The sequence below is a fragment of the Carya illinoinensis genome, chromosome 2 (assembly GCF_018687715.1).
Source record: "Carya illinoinensis cultivar Pawnee chromosome 2, C.illinoinensisPawnee_v1, whole genome shotgun sequence".
Lineage (NCBI taxonomy): Eukaryota > Viridiplantae > Streptophyta > Magnoliopsida > Fagales > Juglandaceae > Carya > Carya illinoinensis.
This window is the reverse complement of record NC_056753.1, coordinates 1,625,020-1,649,264: the sequence shown is the minus strand read 5'-3', so window position 1 is coordinate 1,649,264 and position 24,245 is coordinate 1,625,020. Positions and strand designations below refer to the sequence as shown.

At 37.6% G+C, this 24,245-nt stretch overlaps 1 protein-coding gene and 1 pseudogene across 1 annotated transcript; one reads left to right on the top strand and one right to left on the bottom strand.

Moving 5' to 3' along the window:
- On the top strand, nt 1–1,633 carry LOC122296333. Its single transcript, XM_043105939.1, has one exon. The coding sequence runs from the start codon at nt 239–241 to the stop codon at nt 1,439–1,441; it is 1,203 nt and encodes a 400-aa protein (XP_042961873.1). The 5' UTR covers nt 1–238; the 3' UTR covers nt 1,442–1,633.
- A 2,942-nt stretch (nt 1,634–4,575) lies between these two features.
- LOC122301594 lies at nt 4,576–18,786 on the bottom strand (annotated as a pseudogene).
- Nucleotides 18,787–24,245: the final 5,459 nt, after the last annotated feature.

Genomic DNA, 24,245 nt, shown 5'->3' with positions numbered 1-24,245 from the left:
TCCTCATTCACGCAGAATTTTCTCAGAAAAGCAGTCCTCAGCTCCCACACTCTTTCCTCGTTTCAACTGCACCCCTCACCACACGTTACCCCATTCATTCACAGACAGTTTCTTCCTTTCAAGAAGACTGACCCCCTTCCTCATTAAGCTCTGAGTTTCCCGCACCGAATCTTTGGGCATTAACGGAAGCTGATACGGGAGAAGGGCAAAGTCTTTATATTCTCTCTTCTAAACCACAATGGTCGACGTTGACCGGAGAATGACCGGTCTGAACCCGGCCCATTTAGCCGGTCTCCGCCGTCTCTCTGCTCGAGCCGCTGCACCTTCTCCAGCCTCGTCCCTTCCTGTTCGCAACGGTCTCATTTCGTTCTCTTCTCTAGCCGACAAAGTCATAACCCATCTTCAGAATTCGGGGACCCAGGTACAGCACGGGCTCTCCGACGCCGAGTTTGCCCTTGCAGAAGCAGAGTTCGGTTTCGCATTCCCCCCTGACCTCCGCGCCGTACTCTCTGCCGGTTTACCCGTAGGCCCTGGATTTCCTGACTGGCGCGCCGCGGGAGCTCGGCTCCATCTTCGCTCTTCGCTCGACCTTCCCATCGCCGCTATTTCCTTACAGATTGCTAGGAACACTCTTTGGTCCAAGTCCTGGGGCCTCAGACCGTCCGACCCGGAAAAGGCTTTACGGGTTGCCCGGAATGCCCTCAAGAGAGCTCCCCTCTTGATTCCCATCTTCAACCATTGCTACATTCCTTGCAACCCGTGTTTAGCCGGAAACCCGATCTTCTTCGTGGACGAGAACCGTATCTTCTGTTGCGGTTTGGATCTTTCGGATTTCTTCGAGCGTGAATCTCTCTTCCGCAGCTCCCAGTCCGATCCTCAGGTTCTCAAAAGGCAAAGATCCGTGAGCGAGAAATCGGCCGGGTCGTCCTCATATTTCCCACGCAGAAGCCTGGACACGGGTCTGGGGTCGACAGGAGCGAGGACGCCAAGATGGGTAGAATTCTGGAGCGACGCCGCGGTCGATCGTCGCAGGAGAAACTCATCTTCGTCGTCGAGCTCATCCCCGGAGCGGTTCTTCGACATGCCCAGGTCCGAAATACCGGAATGGGTGGATGGGTATATGGAACAAATAGGATCCGTTTTGAGAGGCGGGGGATGGAGCGAGTCGGACATATCGGAAATCGTCCAAGTCTCGTCTTCCGGATTCTTCGAGGGAGGAGAAATGGTTTTACTAGATAACCAAGCGGTTCTCGACGCCCTGCTTTTGAAAGCGGATCGGTTCTCCGATTCCCTCCGAAAAGCCGGATGGAGCGCAGAAGAGGTCTCGGATGCGTTGGGTTTCGATTTTCGACGGGAGAAGGAGAGGAAACCGGTAAAGAAGCTGTCGCCGGAGCTCGCGGAAAGAATAGGGAAACTGGCTGAATCGGTTTACCGGTCATGAGGCATCGAGAATCGAGATTTTTATATTTTTGAGAGTAAAAAAACAAAAAATATCAAAACCTCGGGGAAGGCAATGTTGTACTATGAAACATAGCGTCTAAAACTATCAAACTGTTCAAATTGCATCGTTAGACTTATTTTTATATATATAAATAAAATAAAATAATAAATAAAAATATTTTTAAATTTTATATTCCTTTGGAGTTGGTGTCTACAGCTCATTCTTTAAAAATAATTTTAAAGTTAATTTGTTGTATGGAATGGAATATTGTGGAGCTGAATTGGGTGGGGGGCTCTAGTTTCTATAATTGCACGTGTGTCTTTGTAGAAATGCTGCTTGGGGATGGTGGTGCTTCCTTCTCGGCTATGGTGGTGAGTTTGTGTTGTAGATAGACAAGGGCTAGGGGGGTTGGATTCTCGGGATGGCAATGGCAAATTAAAAGGAAATAATAATAATATTGTCTGCGGAAAGTCTCTTCTTTTTAGAAAGTAATTTAAGGGACGGACGGATATATAATAATTAGTCTTAATTAATACTTCGTTTATTCATTGGAATTGGAGAAAAGATATGGGAAGGCTACGCAGGAGAGGAGATATATGACACAGAAACCTTTTCCCCCGGTTTAGCTTTAGAGAGACAGAACAACGAGGTGGTGTGTGCTTTATTTTAGGTTGTTTGGGGGGTGAGAAAGTGGATTTGGATGTCTGGGTGTAGTTAAGGGGGATGGTGGTGGATTATTGGAATCATGATAGGTGGGGTCTAAAGAGGATATATCCGTACCTGAGTGAGTTTGGGAGAGGATGCAAAAGTGTGGAGCCTTTCACGGCTTTTGGAACACTTGATTTTTAAGGGTGTTTTGCCTAACATGATTCGTTGTTTGGGATTGGATTTGAGTTTGGAGTGGTACTTTGGTCTCTTTCTAGTTGTTTTTTGATCTGGTTTTGATTTTTGAACACGTTTGGGGAGACATCTTGTGCAGGTCCACATGTGATCGAGCGTGGGGTACCTGTACGCACATAGATTTGTTATTAATATAAACTTTAATTACAAATATGGTAACGTATAATAATAATAATGTTACGGGCAATCATCGCGGACTTCTCTTCTTTCTTTAAAAAAAAAAATTATTAAAAAAAAAATTATTTTATAAAAATTCTAGATTTATACGCTACTTTAAAAAAAAAAAAAAAATTGTAGTATACAGCTTTATCATTGTTCTTGCATAGCATCATTTATAATAACTAATAAGAAATCCTGATGCAAAATAATTAAACCTGACAAAACGCACTTACAAGAGCAGCCCGAAAATTACAAACAAAAATAAATAAACGAATAAAAGCTATACTATCAATAGATGAGTAATAATACATATAATCATAAAGTGTCCGACGTCGCACAACCGTTTTAAAAAAAATTAGAATTTATTATTTAAAAATTAATTTTTTAAGTGTATATCTTCTATACTTATTTTTTTTTTTTAAATTATGCGATGTTTGAGTACTTTACAATTATAAATATCATTTCTTATCAATAAATATACCTCAACAGTCAAGAGTCGCCGTCGCCACCACCTGAACTCAACGTTGATCTTGTCACGTGCGTATCCACCGCCTGCATTCATGTCCTCTCCTTCAAGTGTATACAGTATACACCGTCACCTCTGGCACATGCAAGGCCCCATATCTAGTCTTTGAGCTATACAGAAAAATAAGATATAAGAATTAAATATGAGCATAGGCTTAGCTCTTAAATAGCTGGTGTGTGTGTGTGCAGGTCTTGAGGACTTATAAAGCCTGTAAACAGTTTTAGTAGTAATGCTACTTAAATTGCGCATGTACGGCGCCTTTTTTTTTAATAAAATATGTATTATTTTTTATTTTTATAATATATATAAAGTATTTTTTTAATAATTTTTTATATTATATATATTATATACTAAATTGCTAATTAATATAACATGAAATTTTAAAATCTTATAAAATTAATATAACATTTGATATAACATAAAATTAAACTTATAATTTTAATATAATATTTGAATTTTGATATAACATATAAATTTTAATTTTATAACATAACATTAATATAATATAAAATTAGGGATATGGTCAATCATTTACTAAAATTTTGTTGAATATTGGTTTTTTTTTATTTGTAAAATCGGAAAAATCAAACCACATTGGACCGAAACTGAAAAATTCGGAAGTCCCGATTTCAGTAATGAATCGGTCTAGTATCGGTTCTTAAATTTTTAAAATCAGTATATACTTGTTCAGTTATCAGAAAATATTTAAAACTGGACTAAACAGGGTCCGTTATGCCGCTACTTGAAAATAGTACTTTTCTATTTCTATTCCCATGATTGTTTGTAAAGGCTTTTTACAACATCAACCTCTGCGGTCTCTCAAATCGACCATGGAAAGGAACAAATGCATAAATATACAACTTCAGAAGCTTAAACATCTGAGTCACATGGCTGAGACTGAGCAAAGATGTACGCAGAACAACTGCAGAGCACCGAAACACATGGTGAAGCACCGGATAAGATGCCCCGCGGTGGGGGCTGGTGAGGATTAATCAAGGGTTTGTCTTTTGTGTGGGGAGGTTGCCAATTAGGAGCTAGGGTGGTGGTGGGGAAGTTTGTCTGAGAAAGAGTCAGCGTTCTGATATCACCCCCCCCATGCATGCATGAAATCTAATCGGCAAGAGGGGCCGGGTGTCTAGCGGGGGGGATTCTACTTTTGTCATGAAAAGGAAGACAGCAGCAGCTCGTTTGGAAGTTAATGTGAATATGTGATAGATACGGGTGGAAATTCAAAGTTTTAAAGACATTTTAAGATCAGGACTTGGGAATCTGGGATCGATGGAGACCATTCACGTCACGTACGTTGATATTAGGGGGGAGGCGTACTCATGTCTTGGACTCTTGTGCCATTGCTGCTGCAATCTCTGCTTTGTTTTTTACATTCTAATTGGGCTAAGTGCTACATTGTCAATGGAGCTATATGGTTTGGTATTAAGTCTTTATCACTTGATGATAATCCAAAACAATCATGCATGTTGAAAGAAAGAAAGAGAAACAATAAACCAAATATTCGTACCACAACTGGGGCTGCCCTGATCTCCATACAGCCTTATGAGATACACAACCGGGGCTGCCCTGATCTCCATTTCCTTAAAGTTCTCGTCTCAATAACTTTAGCTGTCCACATCTGCTCCACTCCTAGATATCTAATGGCACTGAGCCGGATTTCAATGTCACAGAGGTTGAGATAAATCTTTTTAAGACAAAAAACATTAATAAAGTATGTAGTGAACTGTGAGACCAGTGAACCTTTTTTCGCTATGTCATGTAACTGATCCTTTTGCACTTTAAGGAAAATGAAGTTGATTGACATAACATGTCTTTATCATAAGAAAAAAAGGGGATGTATATATATTTCATGTGCAATTCTCCAAAATGCAGCAGATCATTAAAATTCCAGTTCCACTCTGATTAAATGCTGCACAATTTCCTGTGCGAACTAAAGAACGAACTACATTTTTCTTACCGTCTGGAGTATTACACTCTCCTCCGCAATCTTTGGAGAAGATCTCATCACCTTAACTCGAAATGTTGCCTGCATATTTTAGACAATGCCTAGAACCGGAGCATATCATTCCAATAAAAAGAAAAAACATGGGCACATTGGTGGGAATCCAGACATCAGAATCATGTAATCAAAATATGAAAAAGCACCTTATACTAACTATTTTCAACAACAAATTTTCTCGAGAAAATCCTGAGGGCCCGTTAGAAACCAGATATTTTGCAAGGTGGAAACCCAAGTTTCCGAAATTAATTTGCAATAAAAAGAAGAAAAAGGGAAAACAGGCACAAAAGTCATCACAAGCAAACTTAACATTTCATTTTGCAAGACCTATCTGTTATATGTGCAGTACTGAAGCTCATATAAGATGGCACAAGAGATGAAACGTATAGAAAATAAAATCTTCAAATTTCCTAAGAAAGAGATAAGACCAAGAACATTATGAATATCATGTGGAACTTCCTTGGTTAGGCAACGGCTATGTCAAACATGCACTGAATCCAGACTCAACAGACATCATATTATATATATTCATATAAGATTCATGATATCGAGATTATCTACCACCTTCTTATCAGAACCGAACTCAATGGTATCTGATGGATGGAAACGGGAAGAAAAATTTGTAGTGGCCCGATACCGTCTCCCCTCAATACTGCACATATATACAGAGAATAAAATTAAGAAAATGGTAGTATATATTATTAACATAGCTGAAAACATAATGCAGAGAAAAACTTCCTTACATTCTCATTGAAGGTGTTGGTATGAGAGTAGCAGTAAATCAAAGGGCTGTACGAGAAGTAGAAAAGAAATATTATTTGTACAACTTGAGAGAATTGCTAACTGATTTATCTACAATTCTAATCTGGACAGAATAAGAAGGAATATTGGTCTGCTGTTGTTTGTGGCGTGGTTCATGACTTTGCCATTCTGTTATTGCTGAGCTGCCCTGTATGCATTCTATCTGTTTGTCAAAATGTGCTGTAGATGAGTCACTAAGTCTAATACGCACAGTCGAGTCCAATGGGGTGTCAACTTGTAATGTCTTGGCAGCCACCCTATCTCGAACGAAGTGGATATCAATATCCATATGCTTGGTCTTGGCATGATATACTGGGTTCACTGAGAGGTAAGTAGCTCCTATGTTGTCACACCACAAGGTAGGAGCTTTAGGCAGAAAAATTCCTAGATCACGAAGGATGGTTTGTAACCAAATGGTTTCAGCTGCAGAAGATGCAAGAGATTTATACTCTGCCTCAGTTGATGAGCGAGCCACAGTGCTTTGCTTTTTGGAGCTCCAAAAAATAAGGTGATGACCCAAATAAATGCAATACCCTCAAGTTGATCGACGATCATCGGGGCAACCCCCCAATCAGCATTAGAGTATGCATGAAGCTGAAAACTGGACTGAGTCTTGAAAAACAGCCCAAAATTAATTGTGGATTTTAGATACCTTAGGATATGCTTGACTGCACTCCAGTGAGAGGCTTTGGGAGTATGCATAAATTGGCATACTTTGTTTACTGCAAAAGATATGTCAGGCCGAGTTAAAGACAAGTATTGAAGTCCTCCAACAATGCTACGGTTAGAGGGTAGCATCTTCAAAATCAGATGGATCAAATTTTGAAAACTTGAGAGAGGCTGCCATTGGTGATGAAATGGGTTTGGCAAGGAGCATTTTGCTTCGAATGAGCAGGTTCTTAATGTATTTTCTCTGTGACAACAGCAAACCAGTAGTCATATGATCAACCTCAAGTCCAAGAAAATAAGAGAGGATGTCGAGGTCTTTAATTGGGAAGCACGACTCAAATCATGAATAAGCTTGTCAATGGCAGATTGATGTGAAGAGGTAAGCACTATATCATCGACATAGACCAGAAAATAAACTTGAATACCATTGTAATTGAGAACAAAAACAGAGGGATTTGCCTTGGAGGAGTTGAATCCATAGTCAAGTAACCAAGTGCTAAGTTGAGCAAACCAAGCTCTTGGGGCTTGCTTGAGGCTGTATATAGCTTTATGTAATTTGCAGATGAAAGTTGGGTGTGCTGAATCCACAAATCCCTGAGGTTGTTGCATATAGACTTCATCAGTTAGAGACCCATGCAGAAATGCATTTTGAATGTCAAGTTGTCTCAAAGGCCATTGTCTTGTAACTGCTATAGAGAGAATCAATCGGATTGTGGAAGGCTTGACCACAGGACTAAAGGTCTCGTTGTCTCAAAGGCCATTGTCTTGTAACTGCTATAGAGAGAATCAATCGGATTGTGGAAGGCTTGACCACAGGACTAAAGGTCTCGTGGTAGTCCAAACCATGCTGTTGATGAAATCCCTTTGCAACTAAGCAGGCTTTCCTCCTGTCAAAAGAGCCATAAGCTTTAGTTTGAAGACCCATCTACAACCAAGCACATTAGCAGTGGGAAAATGTGGTACTAAAGACCATGTTTGATTTTCCTGGAGAGCTGTAAATTCTTGTTGCATAGCTGCACACCATTCAGCAAACTCAGAAGTAGTTGAATAACTTGATGGTTCATCAGGAACCGAAACATGGGTAGTGAAACAATAAGGTATGGTACCATCTGTGAAGTTGCGGGGTCTAGAGGAGTTTGTTTGGGCACGTGTGATGATGGGAGAACGGGGTGGTATGAGATTTGAAGAAGATGGATTTTGAGAAGAAGAGATTGAATTAGTATTTTGAGGAGGGGGGGTTGAAGTTGTTTCAGATGCAGGGGATGAGTGAGGCGATGAAGAGGAAGGTAAGTGTGGTGATTCTGGAAGATGAGAATTTTCTGGACTTGGGCCAGGTCCAAGGATGGAAGGAAGAGAAAGTGGTAGTGAGGCCTTTTTAGAAATAGGGGGAGAATTGATTAGAGCGGGCCGTGTAGTAGAAAAGGGAAATGAGACCTCATTAAAAACCACATCTCTAGATATGTACATTCTGTTTTTACTTACATCTAGACACTTATAGCCCTTATGTGAATGGCTGTAACCCAAGAAAAGACACGAAGTGGATTTAAAACTGAGTTTATGTGAGAGATAAGGTCTGAGATTGGGCCAACATTCACATCCAAAAACTTTTAAAAATTTGTAATCAGGCTCACAATTGTACACAAGGAAATGAGGGGATTTATTTTTAAGAATTTGTGAAGGAAGAAGGTTTATTAAATAGACAGCAGTTTCAAAAGCATCAGCCCTATAGGTAAAGGGTAAAGAAGAATGAGCCAAAAGTGCTAATCCAGTTTCAACAATGTGTCGATGTTTCCTTTCAACGAGTCCATTTTGTTGATGCGTGTGAGGGCATGAGAGTTGATGTGTAATACCAAATCTTTGACAAATGGTAGTAAGAGGTTTAAATTCCCCTCCACCATCTGTTTGAAGAGTTATGAGTTTGGTATTAAATAATCTTTCAATATAAGGTAGGAATGTAACAAATATGTTTGCAACATCCGACTTTAGTTTGAGAGGAAAGAACCAAGTGTAACGTGTGAATTGATCAACAAAAGAAAGATAGTATTTATAACCAAGTCTAGAAACATAAGGTGATGGACCCCAAACATCAGCACAAACTAACTGTAAAGGTCTAGTAGAAACAGACCGACTATTATAAAAAGGCAGTTGATGACTATTGTGGACATTCTGAATAATAAAAGGAAGAAGTAGTTGACATGAGTGGTAGACATTTTGAGTGAAGAACGCGTGAGACGAGAGCGAGAGAAGGGTGGCCTAGCCTTCGGTGCCACTGAGCTAGACTTATCCGTTCACCAAGGTCAGCAGATGGACTGGAAGAGGATGACAGCTTAGAAGGAAAAACATAGAGCCCATTATGAGTGGGCCCTGTGAAGAGCACTTTCTTGGTCTTTTTGTTCTTCACAGAGAAATGAGACGAGTGAAACTCAAAATAGCATGAATTATCAATACAAAAATGTAGAAATGAAACTAGATTTTTTGTAATGTTGGGAACATGTAGTAAGTTGTGAAGAGAAAAACTGGAAGAGTTAACAGAGAAATGAGAATCACTAATATTATGGATGGGTATACCAAAGCCATTGCCAACCCTTATTGAGTCAATACCAATGTATTGTTCAGAAGAAATATTCAAGTTAGACAAGTCATTAGTAATATGATGTGTGGCAGCCGAGTCGAGATACCATGCAGAATCAGTCAAGGAGTCAGGAGCAGTGTAATGAGCTGAAAATGACTTTGGAGTTTCAAATTGATAAGAGTGATCAAATCGGTAATGACACTGTAATGCATCATGTCCAAACTTGTTGCAAACCTGACATGTAGGTCGATCTTTGTTGAATGGTTGCTAAGAAAATGTGTCAGGGGAGAAACTGAGCCATCAACGAAGGAATAGAGATCTTGTCCCCATAGATAAGCTAAAATCTATACCTTCCATAGAAGGTAGTTATCATTTGATAACTTTGTGGTGACTATATGGGAGAAAGAAGAAAGCGTGGGGGAGGAAGAGGAAGCAGCCATGATAGCAGAGTACTGACGATTAGTCTCGACAGCTCTGATACCATATTAACATAGCTGAAAACATAATGCAGAGAAAAACCTCCTTACATTCTCATTGAAGGTGTTGGTATTTATACAGAGAGTAGCAGTAAATCAAAGGGCTGTACGAGAAATAGAAAAGAAATATTATTTGTACAACTTGAGAGAATTGCTAACTGATTTATCTACAGTTCTAATCTGGACAGAATAAGAAGGAATATTGGTCTGCTGTTGTTTGTGGCGTGGTTCATGACTCTGCCATTCTGTTATTGTCGAGCTGCCCTGTATGCATTCCATCTGTTTGTCAAAATGTGCTGTAGATGAGTCACTAAGTCTAATATATATAATCTAAATAAAAAATATAAACACATCAATTGTATGCTGATTTCCATTACTTACTCAGAGATCCAGATACCATGTTCACTTCGCAAGTCAGTCAAGAAGAAGGCACCATCCTTGTAGCTAACACGAGCATGCATTTCAGAACCTGATCCATATAGTTGCAAGGGAAAAAACTAGTCATAACCGAACCTTGAACACCAAAAAGAGGAGGAAACTGAGAACGTCACCTGTGCCAAAGGTATTGCTATTGATGTTCCTGGAAAGTCCTCATGTGCTCTTCTCCTGCAACCAAAATAATACATAAAACAATTGCTGAATTTTCATTTGGTGAAAAGATTGGTAAATCATGGATTCATGGGGAATAGAAGATAGAAGAGAATAAGAACAATTCCAAACTGGAGCTAGCACTGGGTAGGATTCTATATATATGTGTTTAATGCATCTAAAAACCAGGCTTTATACGAAACAAAAAGAAAGGGTTCATCAAAATTGCCATACCCAATAATGCAGGGCCTGCTCTCATCTCTGCTCAAACAAATAGGTTGTGAATGGCCAGTTTCATTTCCACATGGTAACAAAAACCATCTATAGCAAACAGACAAGATAAATATATATCAAGGAATGACATTCACAAATCATTTTCCTTCACAAATATTGGACTTATGTGGATGTAGTCTCCGTTAATAGCCCGCTCCAATGCATCATCATCTTCAAACCATCTGCGTAACTGATCATTTGCCTTCACAAAAGATTGACGAAATATTAGCATCCAGATCATACATTAATTTAGATCACATAATGGGATGGGCTATACTTTGTTTCCAAAATCGCAAAAGTAAGCAATTTTATTACTTGAGCAACATATTTTGTCTGAGAGTCTTCAACATGGTGAACTCCCTTCAAGTCTTGAGCTGCAAATGAAAAAACCAGTTGAAAAAAACAAACTGATGCAAAAAAGTGGTCCATTACCACAGCTGAAAGGTCATTTTTTATTCATCTTTCTATTCTTTCAGGTTAATTTGAAAAGTGAACTAAGAAAATTTTTAAAAGCATATTTTTTCAGTGCTTAACTATGGTTACTACTTAGTAGCTCCTTGTGCTTACCATTGGCTTTGATTTCCAACATGAATGTTGTATAGATGAATTGAAGTATGGAAATTTGAAAGCGGAACAATTGTGTTCATAATCAATTCCCCACATAATTTCCAAAAATAAAAAAAGTAAAATAATGAAAAATCCTGAAAAAATTATTTTGCGAGACATTTAAAAATTGAGAAGCATCCGCATGAAAATAACTTACATGGAATTTATGATCTTCCAGAAGTTAAAAGTAAAACAAGAGAACAACTTGAGCATGATAAAAAAACATTGATTCTTAAGATCTTATCCGTTACCCCCTAAGACCCAACTTAAAAACAGGGGCATCACCAAGTCAATGGAAAACCTCCCACCAACTATCCTGGGATATCATATCCTAAACTTCGTCAAAAACTGCAATTAGGTATGTAGGCACCATGAATATCCATACAGAATACCAACTGCAACATCAATCTCCTTTTATTTTTCGTTATTATTTTGTGCAATTGAATTCCTACCGATAATGGACCACATCCCATTCCAGATAACTCCTTGTAAATTGAAGACATCAATGCAGCTTTCTATGAATAACAACAACACATATTCTTCTAAATTCCTCATATCTGGGGGGACCCAAAAAAGATTGAGTGACATTGAACTATTGAAGAGACCATAAATCATTTAGTTTTAATGTTGTCTGAGAAACTGTATGGCAGCCAAAACTTAAACGACATTAATGTAAGACCAATAAAGCTTATTCTTGGGAATAATCTGATGTGAAGAGTGATTTATTAAGTCAACTCAACTAAACACAACTGTGTTATTTCCAAATTTTTGTGATTTATCCTAATAAATGGGGTAGCACGGTATCAATGACAACATATCATGAAGGAAAGATCACCAGGTCAACTCCCCTCCTCTCCCTATAACCTTGTGGTCATGATGTATTCACTTGAAAAGAAAAAAGGGTTCCAGCTATACCCTTGTTGTTTCTTATTATACAGAGTTTTACAATCATACAGTTATCAGGTAAAACAATCGATTTTAGTATTGAAATTGAATACACTTCTGAAATCTTACTAGAAAAATGACATATTACCTCTTTACAGAAGAAACAATATCAATAGGATTTCCTAGTTCAATGCTTTGTCTCCATGCTTTATCAAGTTCCAATGCCAGTTGATAACTATCCTGTCGGGATGAGATAAATGGTGCAAACATATCTTAGCTCACTCAACTATCCAGTCAGGATGAAATAAATGGTGCAAACAAATCTTAGCTCACTCAACTATCCCACCAGGATGAGATTGTCAACGAGGAAGAATATTAGGCACCGTATTAAGAGAATTATGGAGGAATGTTAAGCACCGTTTGTTGTATATAATTGACTTTCCATGTATAGTATTCGGTGGCATAGTTTATATAATAAAGAGAAATCTCAAGGCTAGAGTATTCGGACCAAGAAATTGTCATGGTATCAGAGCTTTTTTTAAATTTTCTTGTGTTTCGGTCTATCTTAGTAGTGTGATCTTACAGAAATTTTTTCTTACAGAAATTTTCGACCAAGCTGTTCTGTTCTGTATCTTTCGGCACTCTGTGAGTTGTCTTTCGGCAGGTTCTTGGCACCATCATCTCGTGTTCTGCAGTTTCTTGGCACTCTGTTCTTGGCTTCGTGTTCTGCAGGTCCCTCTCCTCTCGGTTTCTCTCTTCTCTCCTCTTTGCGTTGGATCCACTCGGTTCTGCAGAATCATCATCCACTCGGTCTCTCTTCTCTCCTCTCGGTCTCATTTCCCCTCCTCTCGGCAGGTTCTCGGCAAATCATCATCCACTCGGTCTGTCTTCTCTCCTCTCGGTTTCTCTCGGTCTCATTTCCCCTCCGCTCGGCAGGTTCTCGGCAAACCACACGAGAACAGCTTCTGCTGGTTCTTCTCTCGGCAGGTTCTGTAGCTTCTCTCTTCCCGTGTATTTTTTTCTTTCTTTTCCCAACCTCGGTCAATTATTCCTCTTTTCCCAGCCTCGGTCAATTATTCCCAGCCTCGGTCAATCATTCCAACACAGCATCTGTTATTTTCAAACCCCATATATATGGGTTCAGGTCCTTTTTTGTTCTTCTTGAGGCTGATGACAATCCACTGAACAAATTCTTCTTGAGATTTTGTGTGGTATTTCGAGCACACAGTCCGTGGGTCATTTATCTTTTGACAGTTTCGGTATCCTCTCGGCAGTTTTATTAGCTTCCTAATTTTTTTGTGATTTTGCTTCCTGGCATCTTTAGTGCTATTTTTTTATCTCGGCAATTTGTTTTCCAATGGATTCTGCCCTTGTGTGTGTTAAATTTATGGGCACGTCACTCTTCTCGAGTGTCAGTACCTCCGGATAGGTATGGATGGTTTGCTTCTGCTCTTACTGCTACATTATCCAATTTTGATATTCCCACATGCTACTCACATGCTGTCAAGCGAGATTGTTGGCGACAAGCTATGCAAGAAGAAATTGCTGCTTTAGAGGCCAATTACACCTGGGACATTGAGCCATGTCCTCCTACCATTGTTCCTCTAGGTTGCAAATGAGTTTATTCAGTCAAAGTCCAATCTGATGGACGTTTGGAACGTTACAAAGCTCGACTTGTTGCACTTGGGAATAATCAAGAATATGGTGTCAATTATGAAGAGACCTTTGCTCCTGTGGCTAAGATGACTACTGTTCGTACGATTTTAGCTCTTGCTGCTTCTAGTGATTGGCCATTACATCAGATGGATGTTAAGAATGCTTTCCTTCACGGGGATCTTAAAGAGTGTATTTATATGAAACCACCCCCGGGATTGTTCACTTCTCCAACTTCACATGTGTGTAAGCTTCGTCGCTCTCTTTATGGTCTCAAACAAGCTCCGAGGGCCTGGTTTGATAAATTCCGCACAACTTTATTACAATTTTCATTCAAGCAAAGCAAGTATGATACTTCATTGTTTCTTTGAAAATTAGATAAGGGTATTGTTGTTCTTTTAGTTTATGTTGATGATATTGTGATCACTGGTTCCGATTCTGTTTTACTTGACCAGCTCAAGACCCATCTCTTAGAGTCCTTTCATATGAAAGATCTTGGATCTCTCACATATTTTCTTGGTCTTGAGGTGCATCGTAGTCCCTCTGGTATTTCCCTCAATCAACATAAGTATGCTAGTGACTTGGTGGCTACAGCTGGCCTACAGGAGGCTACTTCTGTTGATACACCTATGGAATTAAATGTCAAGCTTCGCAAAGAGGAGGGTGACTTACTTGTTAATCCTAGTTTATATCGAAAGTTGGTGGGTAGTCTTGTTTATCTCACCATTACTAGACCAGACATTTCTTTTGCTGTACAGCAAGTCAGTCAATTTCTTCAGACTTCTCGTCATCTTCATTTGGCTGCTGTTCGTAGGATCATACGCTATGTTCAGGGCACTTCTGCCCGTGGTTTATTCTTCTCGGCTAGCAACTCTACTCATCTTGCTGCTTATAGCGATGCTGATTGGGCTGGTTGTGCGGATACACGTCTCTCCATCACTGGTTGGTGTGTGTTCTTAGGTAATGCATTGATCTCTTGGAAGAGTAAGAAGCAAGACAGAGTTTCTAAGTCATCTACAGAATTTGAATACCGGGCGATGTCTTTAGTTTGTTCTGAAATTATTTGGCTTTGAGGTATGCTTGCTGAACTAGATTTTTTAGAAACTGATCCCACACCTCTACATGCCGATAATACGAGTGCTATTCGGATAACAGCCAATCCTGTCTATCATGAGCGCACGAAGCATATTGAAGTCGATTGTCACTCTATCCGTGAAGCATTTGACGCTCGTGTTATCACTCTTCCACATATTTCTACTAAACTTCAAATCGCTGATATCTTCACCAAGGCTCTCACTCGTCATCGACATTGTTTCTTAAGTAACAAATTGATGCTTGTTGATTTACGGGCATCAATTTGAGGGGGGCTGTCAACGAGGAAGAATATTAGGCACCGTATTAAGAGAATTATGGAGGAATGTTAGGCACCGTTTGTTGTATATAATTGACTTTCCATGTATAGTATTCGGTGACATAGTTTATATAATAAAGAGAAATCTCAAGGCCAGAGTATTCGGACCAAGAAATTGTCAGAGATAAATGGTGCAAACATATTATACAAAATAAAAACAAGAGAAGAAGAAATTGCTTATGACCTCACATGCTATGGGCGATGCTTAGCTCCAATTGAATTAATTGTGACATCAATATAATCATGATGATAACACTTAAAAATGGGATCAAGATGTACCAAATCAAAAATAGAAAGGCATGCCTCAATGGCCATGCATCCCCCTTGACCTAAATTTGGTTGCATAGCATGGACAGAATCCCCAAGCAAGGTCACACAACCCTTCCCCAATTTAAAATTGATGAGCGATCGTATATGTCACGTTGAAGAATTGCCTCTTCATCTGTGGCAAGTATCAGATCTATCACATTATCACACCAGCCCCCAAATATTTTAAGCAGCATTTCTTTTTTCCCTGCAAAGTTGTAAAACATTGACAATTAGTACGTAAAGCAAAGTTTTCTATTTTCCTTTTCTTTGTTTCTGTTTCTCCAGTAAACAATAATTAAGTAACTTTCCCTCCATCACATTATATATGAGAGTTTATAAAACGACTCACATTTTAATGAAATAAAACTCTTCCTGAAACATCCTTAGTGGGTAAAGAAAAGTACGTTCAAATTTTTAAAAAAATGTGGGATCAAATCTATATTTTCAGAGTTCTTATGCTGTCTTCCTTGAGAGAAAACCTTAGAGATTACACATTGAGCATTCAAGATAATTTCTCTCATTGATTATTTTCCTCATACAAAACCAAAAAAAGCCTACAGCTATTGGAGTTCAAGTTAGAGAGGGAAGAGGTCTTTCGTAAAGGTGATCCATATAGAAAAAGGCGAGAGGTTTTGAAACTATTGTTGTGGGGAAAGAATTGGTCGTTTACTGGGGTTGTAAGTTGGGGCTTCTGGAGATATTAAGGTTTTGTATGTCAGAACAATTTGTAACAAAGTTTTCTACAGTGTATGCCTTTTGATTGGATCCATAGTGGTTTTAGATTTGGGAACTGATATGTCTACATAAGTTTTTGTAGAAGGTAAGTTACAACCTGACTTGGCAATTATAATGTCAGTTTTGGCTAAAAAAAAGTTAAATCAAAAGTTTAATTCAGAAGAAAACTGACTGACATATCAGCAAGTGCAATCACTTTTATAAGATTCCAGTAAAGACGATATAATTCTCTTTAGATTTTGAAGAGATTCTTCACATGACTTTCTACTTCATTACTAAAATCTATAAGTTGATTATTTAACTGCTTTCTTAGATTTTGGTTTTGATATATGTGGTAACTAGATTGATAATTAAACTAAATAACTGAAATTGGTAATATCTATAGTTGCCTAGATGTTTAGACCTATTGAATATTGGTATGTTGATTTATTAATTTCAGTTGTGTTGATTAAAAAACATCTAGTTAGAATTCAAATTGGTCATATTTGTTAGTTTGTATCAATTTTAACTTTCATGAAGCCACATCATCAATTATCCCAAATTATTAAATAATAATTAAGGCTATAAATTACATTTGTGTTATAATATAACATATATCCTTAAACTTATAAAAAATCATTCAAGCAAATAACCAATTTACTTAAAGTTACAAGTGTATATTACATAATTTTCAAATCAGGGAAGTTTTTTCTTATAAAGCCACATCGTCCACTCTCCAATTGTATTATCATTAAATTAATGATTAATTGCAAAATCAAAACTTGGACTGTTCAACTTTCATAACAATACAAATAATGTAAAAAATTTTAAAGTAAAAAATATTTGAAAAAAATCTAAATAAATTCATAAAATTATATGTTAAAATCTAATAATTATAAAATGAATTCTAAAAAAATCTAAACTTTAATATAAACACACGCACACACATATCTAAAAGGCTAAGCATATCGGAAGAATATATACCGCGAGGACTATCAACACCACCAGGTGGCTCTTTGCGAAACCCATACCACTGCATCTTTCCTGCACCAACATCCGTGGAAACGAAGTATTGTTTGTGTCCCAGAAAAACTCTGTACCTGCAGCAAGAAAATGAAGAGCAAACATGTGACTCAAATAAAAGAAACATACCCTACAGATTCAATGTCAGTGGGCACAAAATCTGCAATACCAGTATAGCAAGTATAGCCTGAGTAAATAGCTTCATCTGGTCCAAATAAGTTTTTTCTCACCTATTACAAAGTAAAAAGCCTTCTACAATTTTAGTATCAATTTGATGAGATTTACGTTCTACATCTGTTTACCATCAGACAGCTTCCTGTCGGTGACAGAACACATCATGTGTCCCAATGTTTTGAGTTTGAAATATTCTTTATTGATCCGTGGGTAATGATGTTTTTCAGCACTTCAGAAATGGCAGCGTTTAGAAGACAACATATTACCATACACATCTTTGACAGAAAACATGATCCCTCCATCCACATCGTGGACAGTCATTTTGCTACACACACACACACACAAACATATAGCTAAATGACTATATTTAAAGGAAGAGAAAGTGCATCATAAATAAACATGTTCTAAATAATTAAGGGTGTAAAAAAAAAAAAGGTTGTAAATAAAGGGTATAGAATGCTACCTTCGACCATATACCATCAGCTCCAACCAGAAGATCACCTTCATGACACTGCCCATTCTCGAGCATCACAGTGACCTAAAATTGCAATTCACAAGGACAAAACAAAAATGTCGACATCTAAGACATGGCACATCAATTCACCATAAGCATATTCCAGAAAGAAAAATTAAGAAATAAAGTAGAAAAGAATCACCTTGTCTCCATTATCCTCAAATTTGATAACATTGCTGTCATTCATAACGACATCTTCCCTGACTGCACAAGCAAGAATTTGTTGCAAGGCCATTCGGCTTATAATTCTCGTGATAGGAAGCCCACGTTCCCCTGCAGGAGTGAATTTGTCAAACTTGATGTACCTGATACCCAACTACAGATCAATTTATGCGACTATATGCTGACAATTAGAAGTTTCTCGCAGTAGGAATCTTGAAAACTACAATTAGCGTAAATAAACAACAAATTTAGTTAAAAATGAAAATTAACACTTCTGAATTATGTCTCTATGCTTTGGCATGGGATATACTAATCTACAATCTACATCTTGTGCAAAGTCCCATCATTAGCCCCCTGTTTTATAAGTTTCTGAAACCAAACCAGTGAACGAAAATAGTAAGGACTTAAAAGTAACAAATTCGTTATTAGCTTCCGGTCCTTTATGAATTGGCAATAACTCCTCCAAATACTTGTGACGGAGATAAAAAAAAACAGCCACTAATACGTACATACCGTGTAATATGCATATCACAAACTTGAAGAATCAAACATATAACATGCAAGAGAAAGTAAAAATTGCATTTAAAAAGTCATACCAAGTACCAGAAATCCCATCAACTAGCCCATTAATCCTATTCCCAGTAATGCATCCAGCCTTCAAGACCTTCTCAGCAACCTCCAAATCAAGAGCTTCCAAAGCAGCCAATGCATTACTCTGTATCTGAATTGGACCTCTATACTGTCCTTTCCCTCTAATAGCACTCACATCCTTCTCAAACACTACCACCTCAAACCCCTTCCTCTTCGCCGCCAACGCAAAAACCAGCCCTCCAATCCCACCTCCTACAACAAGTATTCAAATCTTCTTTTGTGGCTCGCCGCCGCTTTGCTTTGGCGGTGGCGTAGTAGGGGTGTCTACCATTTTGGCCTTCACCCACGCCAGCTTCTTCTTCGTCTGCTTTCTGGCTTTGAAGTAATAGTTACAGTGTATATAAGGTGGAAAGTCTACTGGGAAGTGGGTTCTTGAGTCAACTGTTGGAAGCCGAGTTGCACAGCAAAGTGGGAGCCATTTTGTTTCTTGTGAGAGGAAGACTTCGGTCTGATTATTGGATTTTGTGTTTGGGAACAGAGAAAAGGTAATCTCCTACTTTTGGAAGGAAGAAACCGAGCGAGGGAGAGGGAGTGCGTGTGCGCGGGGCAGCGAAGGTTAGCAGCCAATCCACGAATTTAAAGCAAAAGCAGTATCGATCCCAAAGCCATGTGGCAGTCAAGAAGTGCCTTGGTTCTTTTGCCCTGCAGCCTGCAAGAAATCACTGCCATATGTCTTTGATGGAGGGGTGCTCTATTTTCTATCAACTTTCAATATCCTACGGCAATGGACCTCTCATAAAAAACACCCGTTCGATTATTCCTTGGTGTACGAGGAATATAAGGTACAGTCCTTTTCTTTAGAAAGTTAAGGAAAAGAAGAGAGAAATGAAGATGACTAACGAGTATAGTGTATAAATATTTTATAATTATTTAAAAAATAAATAAAATTTATGATTAAAAAATTAATTTTTTTATGTGAATTTTGTATTAATTTATTTTAAAAAAAAAATTATATAGTATTTATAAAATACCATTTTTAAATGAAGATACGATTCTTGGGTCACTCGCAGGGTACCGATGGTGGTGTTAAGCTGTGGAGCTTAAAAAATCAGTAAAGTGACCAAAAGTTTTGATTGATATTGATGGGACATATAAGATAAGTTCAAATTAAATTCTCTTATAAGTTAAATCTTTTTGTATCAGAAGTTACCGATTTGTAAATATAATTATTATAAAAGAAAATACATAATGGATTCAATATCTTGAAAAATAAGTTAATTGAATAAATTAACTCTTGTCCGGCCTTTGACCCAAAAATGCTAAAAGGTTAACAAATGGTTATGGCAACACCTCAGAACCTCATGATAAAAGAGCTAAACATTGAGAACATCAACCTTGATATTGGTATTAATGTAGTGGCAGTAGTAGGCAAGGGATTGTGGAGGTCATACAATTGACAATATTGGTTCCACCATTAATATTATTTTACATTCTAGATTTTATCTAAACATGATGAGTGTGTACTGCTACATTGCCCAAGAGCTAGCCACTAGTACGTCATTCTAATTAATTATATATATTTTATCAATTCAAGATTATTCCATGACAATTGATGTTCTATACAAACATATCCTCTCCTTTTCTTGTGAGGGCCGACAATCTTTTGCCAACAACAATCTAAAAGCTGGCAAGAGCGAAAAAATATAGCATGTATTAATGTTGGGTTGGCACTTTATATATTCTTCCAATATCGTAGTATTCCAGTACTGTAACTAAAAAAACAACAGTTTCTATGTTTCCAGTGAGGATTTCTATGATAAATTGTCCTTACTAATTGGTTCATAAAAAGTCCACTAATTAATCGCATTTCAAACCAATTATTACAATTGTTAACGTCGTGTTTTGTATGCTCTTGGACCAAGTTCTAGCGACTTGGATCTTCAGTATTGGGTCTGTAAAATTTAGAGAAGATGAAGCTAGAGGGGAGCGGCCTGGGAATCTCCGATGTCAAAGTTAGTAAGGATTTTGGGATGATGGCAAATAAACGTTGAAGTAAATAAAATTTAGAGAGAGCCAGAGAGCCCTTTCTCATACCTAGGGATGGGTATTTATATTGGCATCTGGGGAGGGGGGTAGATCCTCTCCATCTGCATGGGTCTCTTGTCCACATCATGACTCTTGATTCAGTTTCATTAATTAATGCAGCATGTCTCAACGGCAGCACCATTAATGCAGCACTTGGTTCGGACTGGGTTGCCATAAATGTAGCGTGCTTCAGCATAGGCGCCATAAAATGTAGCGCTTTGCCCATCTCACCTTATCTTGCACTGCATTCTTCTTGTCTGCCTGTTTTGTAGGGTTTGGGGATCAATAGCTTCCCTTTCCTTGGTCTTCTCTCGTGGTTTCAATTTCCAATGGGTGAGATGGTTGTGCATTACTTAGGCGGCTGGTTACATTTGTTTCCTGGTCGCTCCATATATTCTCACATGGATACCCTTCAGTTTTCCTAGGCTATCGTGGGCTATTGTTGAGGTTCTTGTGCTTGGGCGAGTAAGCGATGGGCCTTAGTGCTGAGAAGAAAGAAAAAAGGGGAGGGGGGAGGGAGGGGACCCCTCACAACAATCCCTAGACATCTTTTCATTTTCCATTCATCCTTTGATCATAACAGTGATCGATTACATCAAATCAATCGATACTTCTCCAAGCTGCTTCCTGGTAATACTAGTACACGATTTTCTTTTCAAACATTGAGGACCTCACCTCCTTACAATATTGTTCGTACAAACAGATAAAAGCTCGTGGAGGTTGTACCCGGTTTTTTTTTTTTATTTTTTTATTTTTTTTAACAAAGATTATTATTAAATTGTTTTTAAGAAAAAGATAACCCTAAAAATCTTTTTTTTTTCTTTTTTTCTTTTTTTTTTTTAATCTGGAAGCCTATATTCTATTACAAATTTTTCCTCAACAAAGTTTGAAAAATATATTTTTTATATATAAAACAACTAACCATTTTTTTTTTTAAATAAATGCATCTAAAAAAATATATTCAATATTTATCATATAAAATTCATGCAACACATAATGCAACTCACTACTACATATTACATTATTTGATATTTTATACATTACATTACAAAATTACAAGCCATTGTCATGATTGATCATGAGTTTAATTAGGAAGAGCTTCTGGAATAGTTGGTGCCAAATCTCCTTCATTGCTCCCCTTGCACATCAAGCTTCTATTACAATTCCAAAACACATCGAGCTTCTAGAAACTAGAGGCATGCCACAGCATCCACTTGCACATTAATATATATAAAGCAAAAGACATGGAAATCAGTTAAATAAATACTGATTGTAACTCCACAACATCCTAAAAACTCCCATAAACTCCATCTCAATCTACTCTGAAAATACTCCCAGAAAGAAAAACAGGCAAAAAGCATAAGGATATGAAATCTTAATATAGAGTCCAAAATTAGTCATAATATTCCACAATATTACTAAATAATGCAATGAAACACTTTATGCTTCCTACTTATATTAACATTTTACAATGGCTTATGATCAATATAGAGTCCAAAATTGATTCTAGGCATGTTACCAGTTATTTTTAAATTAGCAACAGCACCAAAGTTGTCCTAGATAAAAAATAACCCCCTTCAATAATTAATTCTCTCAATGACAGCTTAGGAAAAAAAAATTATTCCCTTAAATGGATGTCCCCATTTTCAAAATGTCTCTTGTGGTCAATTCTATATAGTTGTATTAATGCAAAACAAGTAATAAAAAAAATACACATTGTATCAACTCTTATGACAGAATAAGAATAGTATTAATCTTATCATTATTAAGCGCACACAGAAGCAATTCTGAAAAAGTTTTGAGAAAGGAAACCAAAGTAATGTAATTAAACAACTGCATGTTCAAGGCATTAAAGAGAGACATGTGAAACCTAGCTTTTCAACAACAAAAGAATTCTTAAATATCACACTTTATATAATTAATCAGTGATATAGATATTTGTTCAAATGGTACCTAACATTTGGATGGATGGATGGATGATAAAATGCTCAGTACCAAAAGGCGCTGCAATTATAAAAAAAAAGTTATACTTAATTCTGTGAAAGCAATCAAAATAAATCAAAGGTTGACTGCCAAAGAAACATAATAAATCTAACATACTTCTATGAGGATACACATTAAATCCTATTATTTCATATAAGCTTGTTTGGGTCAAGCAAAATTAAAATGCATTTTGCTCTCGCAAATTACAATATCATCATAGATATATTTATGAGCCAAGCCAAATCTATTACAAAATCATCACAGATCTCTAAAGATGATATACTTTATACCCATGTTTATCATAATAACAAAATAAATCCAGATATATCCAAATAGCAGCATATACATTATACCCATGTTTAACAAAGTAACAAAAAATATCCAGATCTATCAAAGTAACAGAAAATACCCAGTTCTATCAAAATAACATAATATACATACCCACATAAGATTTTTTCAAAGGCATTGCTAACAGATCAAGATTGCGAGAGAGAGTTATCTAAGTGAGAGAGTTACCATTTTGGGCCAAACAAAGAGCAAGTCTCTGACCATTCATTTATATGGCTATTAACAACCAATCATGAGAAACAGAAGAAACAAAATGTAAACTCTCAAAAACATTAAAAAAAAAAAAACCCCATGCTTACCAAAATAACAAAAAATACCTAGATCTAACAAAATAATAGTATATACTTCATACCCACATAAGATTTGTTCAAATGCATTACTCATAGATCGAGAGAGAGAGAGAGAGAGAGAGAGAGAGAGAGAGAGAGAGAGAGAGAGAGAGAGAGAGAGAAAGAGAGAGTTTCGAAGTGTGAGAGAGAGTTATGAGAGAGAAGGGAACGGCAAAACAAATGAGAGAAAGTGAATCGGGGGGGAGGGAGACATAAGGCATCGTGGGTGAGATACGGCGTACTCGTTTTCACTTGTGAGGAGTGAAGAACGATGGAGAGATATGGCGGCTAAGGTTTTCGTTTGAGAGAGAGAGAGAGAGAGAGAGAGAGAGAGAGAGAGACGAGAGAGACAGACGGCTAGGGTTCTTTTTTAGTCCGTTATATACAATCCGGTTAACCGGGTTATGAATATGGAACCCGGGTTTCATACTCGAGTCCGGACCAGTTAAATCCGGTTTTAACGATGCGGGTTCAGGCTCAGATTTAATCCGGTTTTAATGATGTGGGTTCCGGCCCTGATTTAATCCGCCGGAACTGGAATCTGGGCATTTGGGTTCTGGGCCAGACAAAAATTCGACTCGGATGAGCAGTCCTAATTAATAGTATGGTCATGAGATGACTCCCTCGATCTAATTTTATCACTTGTTGTTTAAACTCCTTCCGTTAAACAAGAAAATCGTCACTTCACCAGATTCCAAAGGATAGGGACACTCAATGATTAAGTTAGCTAGTGATCACTTTTTTCTAATTTCTAGTAATGAAATCCAAAAGAGATACTGAGAATATTTTTTTTTCTATTTTTACCATCTTATGGAGTGGCGGGCGCCCGTTTTATAAGATTTTTAAATCTCAACCTGTTTGTCATATATCAACTTTGAATCGATTAGATAGAAATTGAGAGTTGATGGTTATTTTTTGAAAATGGGATTTAGTAGTCATTATCTAAGAATTGTAGTTGATACGTACGTACGATAATATTTGCAGCATGCATGCATGCAGTGGAGCTTTTTGAGTGAGGACCACTGATTATTCTTATTAGCTTAAT